This window comes from Salvelinus alpinus, chromosome 3 (assembly GCF_045679555.1).
Source record: "Salvelinus alpinus chromosome 3, SLU_Salpinus.1, whole genome shotgun sequence".
Taxonomy (NCBI): Eukaryota; Metazoa; Chordata; class Actinopteri; order Salmoniformes; family Salmonidae; genus Salvelinus; species Salvelinus alpinus.
In genome coordinates, this window is record NC_092088.1 from 73,702,002 (window position 1) to 73,720,714 (window position 18,713).

Below are 18,713 nucleotides of genomic sequence, written 5' to 3' on the forward strand. Positions count from 1 at the left end.
TCTGTAATTGGCCATCTTTATTCAATGTGCCTCATCAATGTACTGTTGTTTTAACTCAACAGGTAGTCTAAAAAAGCTGCTTCGGGACTTTGCAAATGTTCGATAAATAATGTAAGCTGCCTCCAGATACAAAAATAACTACAGAAACATGACATGCTTTTATTTGTATCGTCAAACTAAATAATACACAATTCAGGATGTAAACTACATTACTTTGACATCAATGTTGAATTACCTGATGTAATAATATGTTAATAGCAAGTTAACAGAAAATGTGTTATGAAACTGGAGTAATGTAGGTTACCTCATATCACCCGGAAGTTGTTTTCATGCAAATTAACTCATTTGTTTCATGCACTACTCATTCTGCATACAAGGAGCAAAACAAAACACTGGTCAAGCATCGAGAGTATTGGTGAGACTTATTGTTATGCGATGCATAGGCACGATTCACCCTGATCTTTGAGTAGGTAGAAGCTTTCCCGAACCACTTATACAGGGTCAGATATTGTTCATCACCCTAATGGTTAGGTGGAGGATAATCTGATCTTAGATCTGTGGTCCAGGACAATTTCTTCCTCAAGTCTCAGACATTCAGCACAGGACAAAGACAAACCACAGTTAAACAATCTCTTCAAAACCAGCAACCTAAAAAATAGTAAAAATAAAATCTGAATGTACACTTTTGGAATTATAGTTACACTGCAATAATATCTAACTATGTACACAAAGCACAATTTATGTTAATGACACAATGACAGTTTTTCATGGAATTACTCAAAAGAAAGCAATAACCAATGAATTGGCAACAAATGACTACAAATAAATAATCAAATTGCAACCCCCTTTCCAAAGTCATAGTGAGAAAGACAGTTCTGCAATTCCTTTTATTGATGAGTCTAATTGTCTTGCCCCTTTGACTTGGCTGTTGAGGAACCCCTCATGGGGTGGGGACAAAACAGGAACAGAAGCTGGGGGGATTTAAGACAGGGGAAAGGAAGAAATAGGACTGGAACAGAAGGACTGGGGACAGAATGGGGTCAGACTAGCGAAAGACAGTCAGGCTTGTCCTGTCCAGGTGTGTGTAGCAGTGTGAATCAGATGACGTTGAGGTGGCTGTTGCTAAGCGACGAGGGGCAGAGGTTGAAGGGCTTGTCCTGTGTCAGACTGCGAAGCGACAGGAGCACAGCGTCAGGCATGTGGTCGGCCATCATCCTGGGACTGATGAGAACACTACGGAACGCCGTTTCACTGGACCACTGCACCCGGTAACGCACCTGGGAAAAACAGGACCTAGGAGGAGGGAAGGGAAAGAAAAAGTGGAGGACTTTGGTCAATGACAAAGGCAGACATGGATGTAATGTACTTAAAGGGGCAGTGTAGTCAACGTGATTTTCCTGTTGTTTTTCCTTCTTCGTATTTCCACACGGAGGTCAAAATAAATTGTGAAAATGATAATGCCCTTTTTGTGTAAGAGCTGATTGAAAAAAATCGTGGAATTTTTGTGTCACAATGTGATCTGATTATAATAGACCATAACTATTCATCTGGGCAAGGGGGTAGGCTCGAAACCGTGCTATCAGCCAATCAGTGTTGTGTTTGTAAATACAGTTGAAGTCAGAAGTTTACCTACACCTTAGCCAAATACATTTAAACTCAGTTTTTCACAATTCCTGACATTTAATCCAAGTAAAAATTCCCTGTTTTAGGTCAGTTAGGATCACCATTTTACTTTAAGAATGTGTAATGTCAGATTAATAGTATAGAGAATGATTAATTTCAGCTTTTATTTCTTTCATCACATTCCCAGTGGGTCAGAAATTTACATACACTCAATTAGTATTTGGTAGCACTGCCTTTAAATTGTTTAACTTGGGTCAAACATTTCAGGTAGCCTTCCACAATAAGTTGGGTGAATTTTAGCCCATTCCTCCTGACAGAGCTGGTGTAACTGAGTCAGGTTTGTAGGCCTCCTTGCTCGCACAGGCTTTTTCAGTTCTGCCAACAAATTTTCTATAGGATTGAGGTCAGGGCTTTGTGATGGCCACTCCAATACCTTGACTTTGTTGTCCTTAAGCCAATTTGCCACAACTTTGGAAGTATGCTTGGGGTCATTGTCCATTTGGAAGACCCATTTGCGACCAAGCTTTAACTTCCTGACTGATGTCTTGAGATGTTGCTTCAATATATCCACATACTTTTCCCTCCTCATGATGCCATCTATTTTGTGAAGTGCACCAGTCCCTCCTGCAGCAAAGCACCCCCACCCCCGTGCCTCACGGTTGGGATGGTGTTCTTCGGCTAGCAAGCCTCCCCTTTTTCCTCCAAACATAACAATGGTCATTATGGCTAAACAGTCCTATTTTTGTTTCATCAGACCAGAGGAAATTTCTCCAAAAAGTATGATCTTTGTCCCCATGTGCAGTTGCAAACCGTAGTCTGGCTTTTTTATGGCGGTTTTGGAGCAGCGGCTTCTTCCTTGCTGAGCAGCCTTTCAGGTAATGTCAATATAGGACTTGTTATACTGTGGATATAGATACTTTTGTACCTGTTTACTCCAGCATCTTCACAAGGTCCTTTGCTGTTGTTCTGGGATTGATTTGCACTTTTCGCACCAAAGTACGTTCATCTCTAGGAGACAGAACGTGTCTCTTTCCTGAGCGGTATGACGGCTGCGTGGTCCCATGGTGTTTATACTTGCGTACTATTGTTTGTACAGATGAACATGGTACCTTCAAGCATTTGGAAATTGCTCCCAAGGATGAACCAGACTTGTGGAGGTCTACAATTTTTTTCCCCTGTGGTCTTGGATGATTTATTTTGATTTTCCCATGATGTCAAGCAAAGAGGCACAGAGTTTGAAGGTGGGCCTTGAAATACATCCACAGGTACACCTCCAATTGACTCAAATGAAGTCAATTAGCCTATGAGAAGCTTCTATAGCCATGACATAATTTTCTGGAATATCCCAAGCTGTTTAAAGGCACAGTCAACTTAGTGTATGTAAACTTCTGACCCACTGGAATTGTGATACAGTGAATTATAAGTGAAATAATCTGTCTGTAAACAATTGTTGGAAAAATGACTTGTGTCAAGCACTTAGTAGCTGTCCTAACCGACTTGCCAAAACTGTAGTTTGTTAACAAGAAATTTGTGGAGTGGGTGAAAAAACGAGTTTTAATGACTCCAACCTAAGTGTATGTAACTTCCGACTTCAACTGTATGTAACAGATGTGAAATGGCTAGCTAGTTAGCGGTGGTGCGCGCTAATAGCATTTCAATCGGTTACGTCACTTGCTCTGAGACTTGAAGTAGGGTTTTGTGGAGCGATGGGTAACAACGCTTCGTGGGTGACTGTTGTTGATGTGTGCAGAGGGTCCCTGGTTCGCGCCCGGGTATGGGCGAGGGGACGGTCTAAAGTTATACTGTTACATGTATCTACAAATTCGTTTCCTAATGCCCACACGATCAACCTGTGCATTTCAAGAAACAAAGGAGGCTCAGGGAAATACATTTTTCTAAAGTTATTTTCAATAAATAAACAGTGATTTATTAAGACAAAGTGATGATTTCAAAATAACATTAAAGACTCCATGCAAGGAGAAGTAAACTTTTTTTTTTTTACAACCAAAATTGTGTAATTCTGAACATAATCAGTAATGTTATATTCCATTTTGTATGACTTGAGTAGTTTCACCTATCCAGGTGTTCTATTCTCTGTGTAGGCTGCGTGGAGAATGGAGGGAGAGGTATCGCTCAAGTCGCAACAAAATGGAACATAACATTGCATAAAAAGTCGGAATGACACAATTTCATGTGTACAACATCTAAAAGACACGCATCACTATACTGAGAGTGTTTCCGTTTCTAAAAGGATGTATTTGGATGTTTTTGGAGCATTTGTTCATGTTTTGTTCGAGCCCCTATACTGCAGAACGAGGAAGTCTCGCCGGTTGGAGTAAGTTTCTCAAAAACAAGTGACATCGCAAAAAGTGTCTGAACACTTCTATAAAATCCTAAATACAGATCTGGTTGTAAAAAAAAGTAAACTTTGTGTGTGTGTGCCTCATACACACCTCCGTGACGGCCCGTCCTCTGTAATGTGCAGTATACGTCCCGGTAAGTAAAGTGGCAGGTGGGAGTCGTGTACAGGTGACTCCTCGGAAGCCAGGCCTTGATAGGATGATGAGCTGCGAATCAGCAGTGACTCCTCCCCCAAAAGCGGTTGGTTAAGCTCCGCCTTCCGTCTGTTGTCCATCTCAGTAGGGAAGTCATCAGGCTCTCCCCCAAACAACTCATACCAACAGCCCTGGAGCAGGATACGGTACTGAGAGGGAGTGGGAGAGAAAAGGAGAAGGAAGAACTCATCAGAAATCATCAAGGTCCCTCTCCAAAGTTAGGATTCTGCCCATATCATTTTACTCATAATAAACTTCATTTTGGATTTGAATGTTCTCACCTTGGGCTTATTGCAATTAGAAACCATTTTTAGTATTCTCCTCTTCAAGTCCTCCATGTTGGGATAACTCAACCTGAGAAATGGAGACAGAAAATGAAATCTGTGCAGCCTTTCAACAAAACACAGAACAAGCACTTGAACGCTAACTCATAGAAAAAAGGGCGGTGGAGTTGCTGTCATTTTCTGTGTGCCTGTAACAAGGGGACAGATCCTAAATATATCGTCTCCATCGTACACCATAGCCCTTTCACATTCAGACTCAGAAATCAGGAGTTTCCACTGGAGTCGACACACTGACAGTCGGTAGAGCATGGTCCTCTGCAGCTCAGTCGGTAGAGCATTTTTTAAAAACATTTTATTTAACCAGGTAGGCCAGTTGAGAACAAGTTCTCATTTACAACTGCCAGCTGACCAACATAAAACAAAGCAGTGCGACAAAAACAACAACACAGAGTTACACATGGGATAAACAAACGTACAGTCAATAACACAATTGAAAAATCTGTATACAGTGTTTGCAAATGAAGTAAGGAGGTAAGGCAATAAATAGGCCAATAGTAATTACAATTGCGCAATTTACACTGGAGTGATATAAGTGAAAATGAGGATGTGCAAGTAGAAACTGGTGTGCAAAAGAGCAGAAAAACTAAAACGGGGATGAGGTAGGTAGTTGGTTGGATGGGCTATTTACAGATGGGCTGGGTACAGCTGCGGCGATCGGTAAGCTGCTCTGACAGCTGACGCTTAAAGTTAGTGAGGGAGATAAGTCTCCAATTTCAGGGATTTTTGAAAATCGTTCCAGTCATTGGCAGCAGAGAACTGGAAGAAAAGGCGGCCAAATGAGGTGTTGGCTTTGGGGATGACCAGTGAAATATACCTGCTGGAGCGCGTGCTACGGGTGAGTGTTGCTATGGTGACCAGTGAGCTGAGAAGGTGGAGCTTTACCTAGCAAATACTTATAGATGACCTGGAGCCAGTGGGTTTGGCGACGAATATGTAGCGAGGACTAGCCAACGAGAGCATACAGGTCGCAGTGGTGGGTAGTATATGGGGCTTTGGTGGCAAAACAGATGACACTGTGAGTAGAGTGTTGGAGGCTAATTTCTAAATGACATCGCTGAAGTCAAGGATCGGTAGGATAATCAGTTTTACGACGGTAAGTTTGGCAGCATGAGTGAAGGAGGCTTTGTTGCGAAATAGGAAGCCAATTCTAGATTGGTCCTCTGTAGATCCGTCGGTAGAGCATGGTCCTCTGTAGATCCGTCGGTAGAGCATGGTCCTCTGTAGATCCGTCGGTAGAGCATGGTCCTCTGTAGATCCGTCGGTAGAGCATGGTCCTCTGTAGATCCGTCGGTAGAGCATGCACTGCTAGGGTTGTGGGTTCGATTTCCGGGACCACCCATACGTAAAATGTATGTACGCATGACTAAGTCACTGGATAAAAAGCATCAGCTAAATGGCACATATTATTATTATTACAAGTGAACAAGTGTTTCCCAGTCCCTATTCTGGTCCACTGTGTGTACGAGTATACTTGTTTTTTTACCTTTATTTAACTAGGTCAGTTAAGAACAAATTCTTATTTTCAATGACAGCCTAGGAACAGTGGGTCAACTGCCTTGTTCAGGGGCAGAACGACAAATTTTTACCTTGTCAGCTCGGGGATTCGATCTTGCAACCTATCGGTTACTAGTCCAACGCTCTAACCACTAGGCTACCTGCCGCCCCTAATAATGTGTAATAGTGAGAAACTCATAACAGAAACTCATTAATAGAACACAGTTTGTTTCAGGGAAACAATTTGTCTGAGATAAACATGGGAGCACAGAGGGTCTCCATAACCAGAGGGATGTATTGAGGGGGGGCTCCTCTCCTCCTCACCTTGGCACCAAGTCCTTCCCCAGCACCACAGACACTACAAATTCCTTGGAGTAATCAGCCAGGGCTTTACTGCAGAGAGAGCACAGACGGAAATCAATCTAATACTATGTACATTACACCAAGTTAAATCAATGCTTGATGTAATGCTAAGCATGCATTCTTTTGACGTGTGTTGAACTTGTTACCTCATGAGTCCCCCTGGTGGAGAGAAGGCGTAACACCGCAGGGTGGGAAAGGAGCTCCGTAATAGAATGGCCAGGAGAGAGGCTGTACCCCCTCCAAGACTGTGGCCTGTGATGACTAGCTTGTACTCCTGAAAAAACAAACACACACAGTTGGTGATTTTAAGGTTATATACACAACTAATGTACTTTCTCTGAAAGAGGAAAGGTAAGGGTTCTTACAGGTGCGATGGTGAAAGCCTGGTTGAGAATGCCGTCGTTGAGGAGTTTCTTACAGATGTAGCTGGCTGCCTGAGACATGCCCTGTGGAACATAAGAGGTTACAGCCAGCTCATGTCTACCAATACCTCCCTTCGCAGATGAGTTATGATATGATAGAAATTCTAAGAAATTAAAGCTTAATAGAAGTTAAGTTTGGTCCCGTGGCCTCGCTTGCAGCACCAGGGTTGTGGGCTCGATTCCCACGGGGGCCAGTACGAAAAAGTATGAAAAGGTACCCACTCACTACTGTAAGTCATTCTGGATGAGAGCGACTGCTAACTGACTAAAATGTAAATGTAATGTGATTATTCCGCCCACCTTGTGCGCATAGCATGTTCCTGACACTCCCTCTACTGGCAGGTTCTCACAGTCCGCAGACAAGTCAGTCAGCAAATCCTACACAGAAATGTACATTAACTAGTGAAAGATTGAAATGGATAGACAGGAGGTTTGGAGTGATGACAAGTCTCACCCGTAGTGACAGTGTTCCTCTGATAGCCACCAGTACTGCCTCTCTCTTATGGTCCAGAGCCACAAAGAACGGAATCTCATAGATCTGGAACAGACAGAGTTATATTTATCAGAACTAGAAAATTCAACACTGGCCAACGGGCAGCACACTAATGGGGGAATAGGATCTCACTTGAGATTTGCCCTGAGTTGGAGTACCTGGTTGTGAAAGCTAACGTAGATGAAGTCTCTGTACTGTAGGCCGGTGCTGTGGAGGACGGAGGAGAAATGGCAGCCCATATTGTCTCCTCCGACAATGTCATACTCAGCAGACTCGGTCTTACAGCTGAAACATACAGTATATGGCCATATATGTGTTTACAGTACATACAGTGGCAAGAAAAAGTATGTGAAGCTTTTGTAATTACCTGGATTTCTGCATAAATTGGTCATAAAATTTGATCTGATCATCTAAGTCACAACAATAGACAAACAGTCTGCTTAAACTAATAACACAAACAATTATACGTTTTCATGGCTTTATTGAACACACCGTGTAAACATTCACAGTGCAGGGTGAGAACAAGTATGTGAACCTTTGGATTTAATAACTGGTTGAGCCTCCTTTGGCAGCAATAACCTCAACCAAATGTTTTCTGTAGTTACAGATCAGACCTGCACAACGGTCAGGAGGAATTTTGGACCATTTGTCTTTCCAAAACTATTTCAGTTCAGCAATATTCTTGGGATGTCTGGTATGAACCGCTCTTTTAAGGTCATGCCACAGCATCTCAATCGGGTTGAGGTCAGGACTCTGACTGGGCCACTCCAGAAGGCGTATTTTCTTCTGTTGATGCCATTCAGTTGTTTATTTACTTGTGCGTTTTGGGTCGTTGTCCTGTTGCATCACCCAACTTCTGTTGAGCTTCAATTGGCGGATAGACAGCCTTACATTCTCCTGAAAAATGTCTTGATAAACTTGGGAATTCATTTTTCTGGTCGATGATAGCAAGCTGTCTCGGAAAGCAGCCCCAAACCATGATGCTCCCTCCAACAAACTTTACAGTTGGGATGAGGTTTTGATGTTGGTGTGCTGTGCCTTTTTTTCTCCACACATAGTGTTGTGTGTTCCTTCCAAACAACTCAACTGTAGTTTCATCTGTCCACAGAATATTTTGCCAGTAGCGCTGTGGAACATCCAGGTACTCTTTTGCGAACTTCAGACGTGCAGCAGTGGCTTCTTCCATGGTGTCCTCCCATGAACACCATTTTTGATGAGTATTTTACGTATCCTATACTCGTCAATAGAGATGTTAGCATGTTCCAGAGATTTCTGTAAGTCTTTAGCTGACACTCTAGGATTCTTAACCTCATTGAGTATTCTGCGCTGTGCTCTTACAGTCATCTTTGCAGGATGGCCACTCCTAGGGAGAGTAGCAACAGTGTTGAACTTTCCCCATTTAGTTGAACTTGTTCTCAACTAGCCTACCTGGTTAAATAAAGGTGAAATAAAAAAATAAAAATGTATAGACAATTTGTCTTACCGTGGACTGATGAACATCAAGGCTTTTAGAGATACTTTTGTAACCCTTTCCAGCTTATGCAAGTCAACAATTCTTAATCTTAGGTATTCTGAGATCTCTTTTGTTCGAGGCATGGTTCACATCAGGCAATGCTTCTTGTGAATAACAAACTCAAATTGTGTGTGTGTTTTTATAGAACAGGGCAGCTCTAACCAACATCTCCAATCTCATCTTATTGATTGGACTCCAGGTTAGCGACTCCTGACTCCAATTAGCTTTTGGAGAAGTCATTAGCCTATGGGTTCAAATACATTTTCCAACCTAAACTGTGAATGTTTAAATTATGTATTCAATATAGACAAGAAAAATACAATACTTTGTGTGTTATTAGTTTAAACACACTGTGTTTGACTATTGTTGTGACTTAGATGAAGATCAGATAGAAATGTAATGACCAATTAATGCAGAAATCCAGGTAATTCCAAAGGGTTCACATACTTTTTCTTGCCACTGTATGTGTTTACAGTACATGTGTGTGCTTGTGTTTTTGTTCATGTAGTTGCTTAATACACTGATGTCCACTGTTCTTGATATTGCTGTTAACAAATATGTAGAACAAATTACTTTCACACCACGGCTCAAAAATCGATAAGGATGAGCACATTAAATTAGAGGTGCCACAGTCTTACCAGTCCCTGCTGAGTTTGCAGGCTCCGGTGAGAGGGTTGGAGTAGACATACATGGGCCAGCCATATGCAGCTACAGCAAATTGCATACAGTGGGCTGCCTTCTCCAGCTCTGCCTCAAGATCTTCTGCCTACCGGAAAACACACACACCAAGGCAACTGATTGATTGATTGACATACTCACTGATTAATTAACTGACTCCAGTACTTACGATAGGTGATGAGGGGCTGTGAGATAGGGCCTCGTCTGGATCTCTACACTGCTCCATCTTATCCTGCTCCTGGTGTAGCAGAGCCAGACCTGCTGCAATGTCACTGGGAACCAGGTCTGTATCCTACAATTACACAAAGTTAATAAATGAACAAGATGTGCATGCACGTACACACACCCTGTTCCCTTTACTCACCGAAAAGAACCCACTGACAAGCTGAGCTATGCTGGAGAAGGCAGCTCTGTGGCTCTCATCCCGAGGCAGGCAGCAGCAGAGGAGCCTCAGCCTGCTCTCCCACACCCTGACAGCCACGGAGCGGGCAGTGGACAGGAGCTGGGAGCCCTGACTGCTCTCCAGGTCCCTTACTCCCAGCAGCTCCTGGGACTGAGGCCCAGGATGGGTGCTGCCTAGCGGGTCGAACACAAACAGCACCCCCACCCCTGTGGACAGCAGCACAATCCAACTGCCAGGGAGGGAGACGGGAGAATTTCACATCATGTAAACTGACAATGTGTATTCACGGGGCATGTAGGCCTATATGTGTTGCCTTAACCACACGTAAACATACCACAGTATACGTTCAGGGGGAAAAAATGAGTTCTTCCAACCCACCTGGCGACCACTGCAGCGATGACGGCCCCCACCTCAGCAGGCTGACAGCCCTGGCTGTCATCAGACACCCAGATGGCCCCCAGGATGGCCCAAATTAGCTCAGGGACGTACAGCATCGCCCGCACGTACACCAGCACTGGGATGGAGCGCCGCGGGCCTGGGTTAGTGATCGTCCCTAGGGAAACAACGCAATCCGAGATGAGTTCCATGTTGACAATATATGTTATGATAAACAGACCTGTTTATTTTTAATATATTATTATGAGTGGTAAACAAAACAAAAATTGACATATCACTATCTCTGTGGATAATTCATGTAAATTCCTCATCATATCATAACAGTAAAAGTGTGCCGGATTCACCTTGAGCGCTGACGTAGACGATGGCACATAGAGACAGGATGATGAAAGCCAACAGGATGAGTAGAACCACCAGGTAGCTGTGTAGAACTCTCCCACCAGAACAGTCAAACTTCCCCTCATGGAGAGTGTACAGTGCCAGTGTCCCTATCCACCTGTAGGGCAGGACAGAGGTACATATTGATTTTATTAGATCATTAAAACATCAATGCAATACCAGCAGAGGTCACTGCAGCAACCTTTGGAAGGGTGTGGTTGTGGGTTGGGCACAGCAACGAGGATAACATTGTTTTTCTTGCTTTCATAATTTTCTAATAAAATAAATACAAACTAAGAGAAAATAGGCCTTCAGCTGCTGCCTTGCTAGTTGCTAGTGTGGGATCGAGGTAGCTATGACTGACAGCAGTCTTTAATACTGCACGTGGTATATGACAACACTTATGAATCATCCCTCCGTTTAAATATCGTACCGTTAATGTCGAGCTCACTTTTGATAGGACAAGTTTAATTGTGTGGCAACAACACTTACCATAGAACCCTGACGAACAGCTCAAATGAGCCGGGAAAGACCAGATCGTCGCTCGCAATTCCCCATCGCCGACCAAACGCTACCATTCCAGGCATCTTGACAGAGATTAATCTCCCTATCTAGCAAGTAAAAGTGAACAGCTAGCTAACTGGCCAGTGTTAGAAATTCTGAATTGTTATCTTTGGGTGAAGAAACACTACTTTTTTAAGATTGCCATTTCGCAACACCCTCGATCGACCAATTGTTGTTGATGTAAAGCCATGGGGACGTCGTTAATGTGTTGACATTGGACTGCTCTCGAATTTAGGCTAACGCACTTCGTTAGCTAGAACGTCACCGGCTGCGATTGTAAGAGTTCGTTTATAGCTAAACTACCGCACACTTATTCATAATTTAATTGTAAAGTCACGGATTTGTGAAAAAAAAAAAAAAAAAAACAGCTAGATTATTTTTGCTTCGTTGAATTCAATTTGCTAGCTAATTTATCAAACAGTGCGCTAATGATACTGCGATTGCGCACCAGCTTGACCTGTCATTTAATTCCTGGTAAATTCCTGGAAGCCATCGTCAACGTAGGTTTATACATTTCTGAGGGAAAGTACAACAAAAAAAACCTCCGCAAAATAATGATTAATATAGTTATTAGGCTGACAGTACAGTATAGGAGCAGACAACAAAGCTACTCATAGGCTGCTCGAAACGTTTTTCTTCTTGTGATTGTGTCCGACTGTTAAAAGACCCCAATCAAACGATGTGATGTGAATATCAGTTCCACTTCGGTTGTCTATCATTTGCATATTTCCATGATGTTCATGGGATTTAATTAATGTGCTCAATGAGCTAATTCTGTGTTATGGTGTTTTCATAAGAAAAATTATTTTAAATACTCCAAATACTTTTAAATTGTTTTGTGTTCTTAGCACAAGACAATGTAAAAATCCTTGCATACTAAATTATTTTTATAGACCAGAATGTATGTGCAATGTAGCCCAGGTTGAAAGAGAGTGACTAAAGGAGCATGCTTACACATACACAAATCTAGAGGCAAAAGAAACGCACACGTATTTAGGCGAGGTGCTGGCTATCGGAGTGGAACACTTGAAAAATAAAGGAGAGCAACACACTCTAGGAGCTCAGATGCAAATATTGAATGTCCAACGTTTCGACAGACAAGCTGTCTTCATCAGGGTATAATGACAAATACTGCGGGGTGACTCGTTTATATAGTCTCAAAAGACACACACAGGTGTCTGTAATCATAGCCGGGTGTGGCCTGATATCATTGGTTAATTCTCATATATTAAAATAGACATTACATGTTTGCATCTGAGCTCCTAGTGTGTGTGGCTACACATACACAAAACCATACAACTCCAATTATGTATTGTATTCTACTTTTATTAAAATTTCACTTATGGAAGAAAAGTATAACTGCAGTAATATGAAAAAGAATAACATTTACAGATTGACCGTGTTAAACAAAAAACTGGGAAATTATTTATCAGGCCACGATCTTATCAACTTATGTTAAATTATGCAAAAAAAGTGTACATTTCAATACTATGATGTACATGATCGTTGATGTACATTCAACAGCGTTTTACGTTCGAACGCTTTTCCACAATCCAGGCACTTATAAGGCTTCTCGTTTGAGTGTGTAGACATGTGTCTCTTCAGGGAGTCATGGTAGTTAAAACGTTTGTCACAGAGGGAACATGAATACGGCTTCTCCCCTGTATGAGTCCTGTAGTGCGTAGTGAGAAAATTGGCTTGAACAAAGCCCTTTCCACAGACGTTGCACTTGAACGGCCGTTCTCCAGTATGGTATCTCATGTGTATCTTCAGTTCAGCTCTCGACCTGAAAGCCTTATCACAATTCTTATGATTGCATTTAAAAGGCCTCTCCCCAGTGTGAATCAGATCATGCCTTTTCAACGAATCTGCACAAACAAACTGCTTACCACAGTACGTACATGGGTAACGCACCCCACCATGCTGAGTCTTCTCGTGGTTCGCACGGGAATTACTAAGCCTGAAAGGTTTCCCACAATGGCGGCACGGGAAGCGATACTCTGTGGATTTTTCACCATGGCTATTCTGCATGTGTTGTTTCAGGTCAATGTTGGTATAAAAGGCCTTGCCACACTCCCAGCAGAGACAAGGCCTGTCGTCAGAGTGCCTTTTCTCGTGTTCGACTAGGTCATAATTGTAGATGAATCTTTTTGGACACTGGGAGCACTGTAAGGGGAGGTTCCCGGTGTGAACCATTTCGTGTTTGATGAGGGAATGGAACTTCTTGTAGCTTTTCGGACAATGGGTGCAGACGAACGGCCCGCTGAACTTATGGACATCCAGATAGTGCGTTCTGAGGTTTGTGAGCATGAAGCTCTCCTCACACATGCTGCACTGAACAGGCCGGTGCCAGAGCTTGTGTCTGGTTAAAGTTTGTAAGTCAGGCAATACCTTTCTGCACCCTGCGCAGTAGAGCGGGCCGTGGATAAGTTTGTGTTTCCTTAGTTTTGATTGGATAGTGAATGTCTTCTCACATTTGTCACACTCAAAACGTATGTCGAAGCTGTCGAGCTCAGCAGCGTCAACTGTCTGAACCTTGCAATAGCGTCTGAGATGGGCCCTCAAACCTCCGCTGTGTATGAATTTCATCCCACACTGAGGATGAGGGCAGGAGAAAGGGCGCTCGCCTGAGTGAGTTCTCATGTGATACTCAAAGGCGCCAGCAGTCACGCTTTTACCACAAATACGGCAAATATGTTTTTGGAAAGTTTTTCGGTCAGGCTTCTTTGCTGTGGTGGAACACTTGGGTCTTTTGGTCTGGCTGGGTTCTGGGTCGTAAGACGGGTCCTGGTGTGTACTGCTGGTGAAGGACGAGTCACTGTCCTCAGGTGTTGCCTCAAGAGGAAGACCACTGGATGGCTCTTTGTCCCCTCCTTCAGGTGACGGTTTCTGGACTGTTTCCGCTTCTCCGAGAGAATAGTGGCGATTCTCGGAGTGAATCTTCATGTGGGTACTCAAGTATCCAATGCGATGCACAATCTTGCCGCACACTTTGCACGTTCTACGGTCTATGGAGGATTGTGTGAATTCTGTCTCACACGTAGTAAACTGAGCACTACTGCCCTCTCCAGAGGGAACCTCCTCTTTTTGCCCAGTTCCAAACAGACATGACTTTCTGTGAGTTTGCAAATTGTACAAGTGCTTGAAAGTCTTCTGACAATTGCGACATTGATAGGTGCGACCGTTGTTATGGGTTTGCATGTGCTTTTTCATGTCTGAAAAGCGGGATAAGACACGTCCACACACTGTGCATGTATTGGGGTTTTGGGGTGTTTTAACTCTTTTGCAGACACTACGTTTCTCTTCTGAAAATTCAGTTTTGGTTTGTTTCCGTTCTCCTGCTAGCAATGTCTTCATCTTACACCCCCTGTTTCTTCTCACTGGTCTTAAGGGCAATGTTAGGTTAGTGGTATTAATCCTTTGTATCTCCACTGAGGGCTTGTGAAGCATGGACGTTATGATCCTATCAGACAGGTCTATGCTTTTCATTTGTGCAGGGCTAGGTTCTCTGTGTTTCTTTCCATGAGGCATGCCACTGGCATCAATTATCTCTCTTTTGTGCCTTTTGAGCTTATTCTTCTTGACTAAAGGCTCCATCGTCCCATCTTCCCCTAAAACCGTCACAGTTTCATACACTGGTTCCACCTCTTCAGTCTCTGGGTCAGCAAACTCTGCATCATCATGCTCCTCATTATCCTTTCTCTCACATTCCACGCTCTCCTCTCTTTCTACTACATCCATACTTGTCCCCGGTTCCATCTCTGTGTACTCTGTCAGTGTTGCAGAGTCCACCTCCAACTCTTTGGTGAATGTATCCATGAAGACATTCAAGGATGATACTGGTGTTTCTGACTCTGTCTGTTCTGTTGCAATCACCACCCTTTCTACAGGAGGGAGACAGAGAGCTGAGAGAATGCAGTCCCCGTCGGTGGAAGACAGAGTATCTAGAAAAGGATAGTATGGTTAAATAAAGAATAAATGTTAATGTCCCCAACTGAAGAAAAAAAATCGAACATCTACATGAGTCCTGAAAGATGCCTACCATGGTTGTCTAGCAGGCCGAGGTCTCTGTGGTACTGAAGCAGGGTTTTCAACTCTTGAGGGTGAGACACAGACTCAACACATTCCTCCAGAACAGAGGGAACATTGCTGAGCAGCGAGGAAGCCTGACAATGACAAATACAGAGTTAGAAGGAATATAGGTAGAATTCCCACAGTGCCTTAATGTCAAGTCCATGGTTCCTCTATATGATCTGAGTTTATTTCTACTAGTACCTGTTGGAAACTTGATACAGGAAGTAGCTTCTCAAGTCTCGAAAGAAATTGCCATACGAGTTTCTGGATAGCTTCGTCATAACTGGGACCAAATTCTACAGGAAAAACATCCTAAAACAGTGTAAAGAAATATGAGCTATGAAAACCTCTCAGAAGAGATCATTTAAATTGTTGAAATACACAGAAGTGATATGGAAATGATCCACGGCTATTCCATACCCACATACTGACTGACCTGGAAGAAATGTTCTCTCTCATCAGGGTCTTTCAAAAGGGTTTGAACCAGCCCCAGAAAGTTGGATTCAGATAATCCTACCTCTGCATCTGTCGCCTGAAACACATAATATAAACATGTTGCCTTCATCAGGACATCTAGATGATAGCTTGTCATTTAGGCTGCATATGCTTTTGCCAAAATGCATCAATGTCTTATCAGAAATCTCTAAGACGGACTGATTTAGACATTAGCTGAGTCTCTGCCCTAAGGAGCTCACCTGTGTCCCCCAGAGAGGTGTGAGGGTCTGTATCCTGTCCAGGTGTGGCTGAATGGTCTGGAGGTCTGTGATTGGCTTGGAGGAACACAACTCCAGGACCAGCTGAAACCAGAGCAAACCAGTCAGGACACATAGTGGGTACAATAATACTAAATATGATCATCTCATCTTTCCAATGGTTTGATTATCACCCGCGCTCGAAGACCCAGAATAAGTTGAGCCCTCTGACTGTGATTCAGAAGCTCTGGAACCATCTCTGTGACCATGGTAACAAACTCCTCCAGCATCCCATAATCCATCACGTGTCTCTGCTGGACCGTTTGCCAGATGGCTGCTGAGACCAGCCGCAGTGGTGGAACCATGAGGCGCAGAGAGGGGAGAGGAAGAGGGGGACCTGAAAACAGAGAATGTGGTTGACGAGGACAGCAATGCCAGTTTTGTTACAACTGATTCCGTTCAAATGAACCATAGACTGAGTCATCGATAACGCCACCACATTGTTTCCTATGTGAAGTCTCAGTTGCACATGTCAAGATCAAGTAGTGTCATTTTAGCCCTTCACCATCTTGCTTCATGGAGCAGTTTTTGGAAACATTGCATGTGCTTTTTGAGCTACTCTAGGAAGCGTCCTAAACAGTAGAACAAAGTTGAACATTTCCAAAATGTAGTATACTTTAAAATGCCCGGATGTCATACTCATTTCAGCTTTGACAACAGCTTATCAATTAGATATGGGGGCACTAACCACCTTTTTATTTTTTTGCCCGGATGTCATAGAGCCTGGATTTTTTACCAGGGACTGTAGTGACACCTCTTGCACTGAGATGCAGTGCCTTAGACAGCTGCGCCACTCGGGAGCCATTTATTTTACTTTTATTATGTAGGCCTAAATCATAATCATATTGCAGGGAATGTCTCTTTTTTTCTGACAAGACTTGAGTATTCCCGCTCCACAATAAATATTAGGCTACTATTTATTCGGCGCTCATTCAATTGCCAACCATGCTCAAATGTAAATAGACCGGAATTCTATGACAGTATTGCTAGGCTACAGTATTTCTGTGCAATAGGAGCACAACATAGTAGCCTATTTAATCTCAGAGTCTGTACCAAGGCAGGAGATAATACATGATTGTGTTTCTAATAAACAAAATATTAAACAACAATTCACCTTTTGCATAGACATGTGGGCAGCATTTACTTTTAAATTGTTCAATAGACAAATCTTGCAGAATGAAAGGCCAGTGTTTGGCACTCGCTATATGCATGCATTTTGTTTGAAAAAGTCACTGCAAAAGATTAAAACATTCTGCCCACACCTCTACAGAAAAGTGATCAAATTTTCTATTCTGTTTTTGTTACCATAAAATGTATAAATGAAAACAGTTAAAGAGACATTTTGGGATTTTGGCAATGAGGCGATTTGTGTACTTCCCCAAGAGTCAGATTAACTCTTGGACACAATTGTTATGTCTCAGCCTGCAGTTTGAAGGAAGTTGCTAACTCGTGCTGGTGTAATTGTTAACTAACTTAACAGATACCCTGAGTGGCTCCCGAGTGCCGCAGCGGTCTAAGACACTGCATCTAAGAAATTGAGACGTCGCTACAGACACCCTGGTTCAATTCCAGGCTGTATCACAACCGGCTGTGCTTGAGAGTCCCATAGGGCGGCGCACAATTGGCACAGCATCATCCAGATTTAGCCAGTGTAAATAAGAATTTGTCCTTAACCGACTTGCCAAGCTAAATTAAAAAAATACCCATAGACGTCCAGTCATTGCGCTAACGCTAGTTGGCATTGGCTCACAAAACTACATCCAACTTCCTTCATACTGGACAGATACATAGAAATGGTATCCACACGGTCATTTGACTCTGGGAAAGTAGACAAAAAGCTTAATTTGCAAGAAAACGAAGTATACCTTTAAATCCCAAAAATGTGTGTGGCAGGCTACTTCTAGAATCTCCATTTACTCCAGAACGTAGTAAAATATTTAGGCACGGGGTGTTAAATCAGTCCCCTGCTTTCTGGAAACAACAGCCTGTATTACCGCGGTTGGCCTTGAACTTCGTGGCATTAATGAGATGGGGCAGTCGTTCTACGCTGCGATGAACAATGCAAAAATGGATGGTGGTGGCTAAGCTAATACATGACTAGCTAGCTTGAGTTCTTTGGTAAAACTACCCATGCATAAAATAAATGCAATTCGACCCGGACAGGTCGCAGGTTTAGCAAAGCGAAAAGGACGTGAACTTCACTGACTAGCGTTAGATAGTTAGATAAAAGAGAAAATAACGTGAACTTCACTGGCTAACGTTAGCTAAGTTAGAAAGCTAGCTTCTCTGTAGCGTTACTAGTTTGGATCACAAATTCTACTGCATTTTACCATTTTTTCCTGAAATGTGTCCGCTCATCGTGTGGTATTCACTCCAGTCACATCTATACTCAAAAACTGTGGTGTTGTTTTATGGTTTATCAAATTAATTTCCGGTCTTAAAGTTCGTGAATGTGAGGCGCCATAGATTTGCCTCGGGAAGCGCTCATTGACAGAGAGGAAGAGGCGAAGCAAGAGAGTTTACTCCGCCCAAAATCTGTCCACGAAAATAAAACCACGAAGAGAGGATTTTATGTATGGAGGTCAATGAGAGTATCGAATTTGGTCAACAAAAACATTTAATTGCGAATTTCCTACGTGCGTCTTATTTGATCGAATACTA

The 18,713-nt window shown here is 42.9% G+C and overlaps 2 protein-coding genes across 3 annotated transcripts; both read right to left on the reverse strand.

Moving 5' to 3' along the window:
- Positions 1-139: 139 nt before the first annotated feature.
- On the reverse strand, positions 140-11,896 carry daglb (diacylglycerol lipase, beta). The gene is made up of 15 exons (XM_071394059.1): positions 11,155-11,896; positions 10,629-10,780; positions 10,267-10,441; positions 9,850-10,117; positions 9,655-9,777; positions 9,446-9,573; positions 7,453-7,579; positions 7,256-7,339; positions 7,102-7,179; positions 6,745-6,825; positions 6,526-6,653; positions 6,341-6,409; positions 4,460-4,532; positions 4,077-4,327; positions 140-1,293 (listed from the first exon to the last, which is right to left on the reverse strand). The coding sequence occupies exons 1-15, from the start codon at positions 11,247-11,249 to the stop codon at positions 1,098-1,100; spliced, it is 2,028 nt and encodes a 675-aa protein (XP_071250160.1). The 5' UTR covers positions 11,250-11,896; the 3' UTR covers positions 140-1,097.
- Positions 11,897-12,531: 635 nt separating this feature from the next.
- On the reverse strand, positions 12,532-18,567 carry LOC139571303 (zinc finger protein 709-like). Of its 2 annotated transcripts, none has more exons than XM_071394057.1 (7): positions 18,383-18,567; positions 16,187-16,389; positions 15,996-16,097; positions 15,737-15,832; positions 15,502-15,612; positions 15,269-15,392; positions 12,532-15,170 (listed from the first exon to the last, which is right to left on the reverse strand). In XM_071394057.1, exons 1-7 carry the CDS (start codon positions 18,408-18,410, stop codon positions 12,715-12,717), a joined length of 3,120 nt encoding a protein of 1,039 aa, XP_071250158.1. In that variant the 5' UTR covers positions 18,411-18,567; the 3' UTR covers positions 12,532-12,714. The 2 variants fall into 2 exon arrangements, with proteins under 2 accessions (XP_071250158.1, XP_071250159.1); XM_071394058.1 differs by lacking the exon at positions 18,383-18,567 and adding an exon at positions 17,918-18,040.
- Positions 18,568-18,713: the final 146 nt, after the last annotated feature.

What these genes read in the sequence shown, in the direction of transcription:
- daglb (XM_071394059.1), bottom strand. Translation starts at nt 11,249, where the DNA reads ATGCCTGGAATGGTAGCGTTTGGTCGGCGATGGGGAATTGCGAGCGAC. An exon ending in TTGTCAGTGGGTTCTTTTCG is followed by an intron (nt 9,778 to 9,849) that starts GTGAGTAAAGGG and finishes GTGTAATTGTAG; the next exon opens with GATACAGACCTGGTTCCCAG. An exon ending in GAACATGCTATGCGCACAAG is followed by an intron (nt 6,826 to 7,101) that starts GTGGGCGGAATA and finishes TATGTTCCACAG; the next exon opens with GGCATGTCTCAGGCAGCCAG.
- LOC139571303 (XM_071394057.1), bottom strand. Translation starts at nt 18,410, where the DNA reads ATGAGCGGACACATTTCAGGAAAAAATG. An exon ending in CACCTCTCTGGGGGACACAG is followed by an intron (nt 15,833 to 15,995) that starts GTGAGCTCCTTA and finishes TATGTGTTTCAG; the next exon opens with GCGACAGATGCAGAGGTAGG. An exon ending in AGAGAGAACATTTCTTCCAG is followed by an intron (nt 15,613 to 15,736) that starts GTCAGTCAGTAT and finishes ACACTGTTTTAG; the next exon opens with GATGTTTTTCCTGTAGAATT.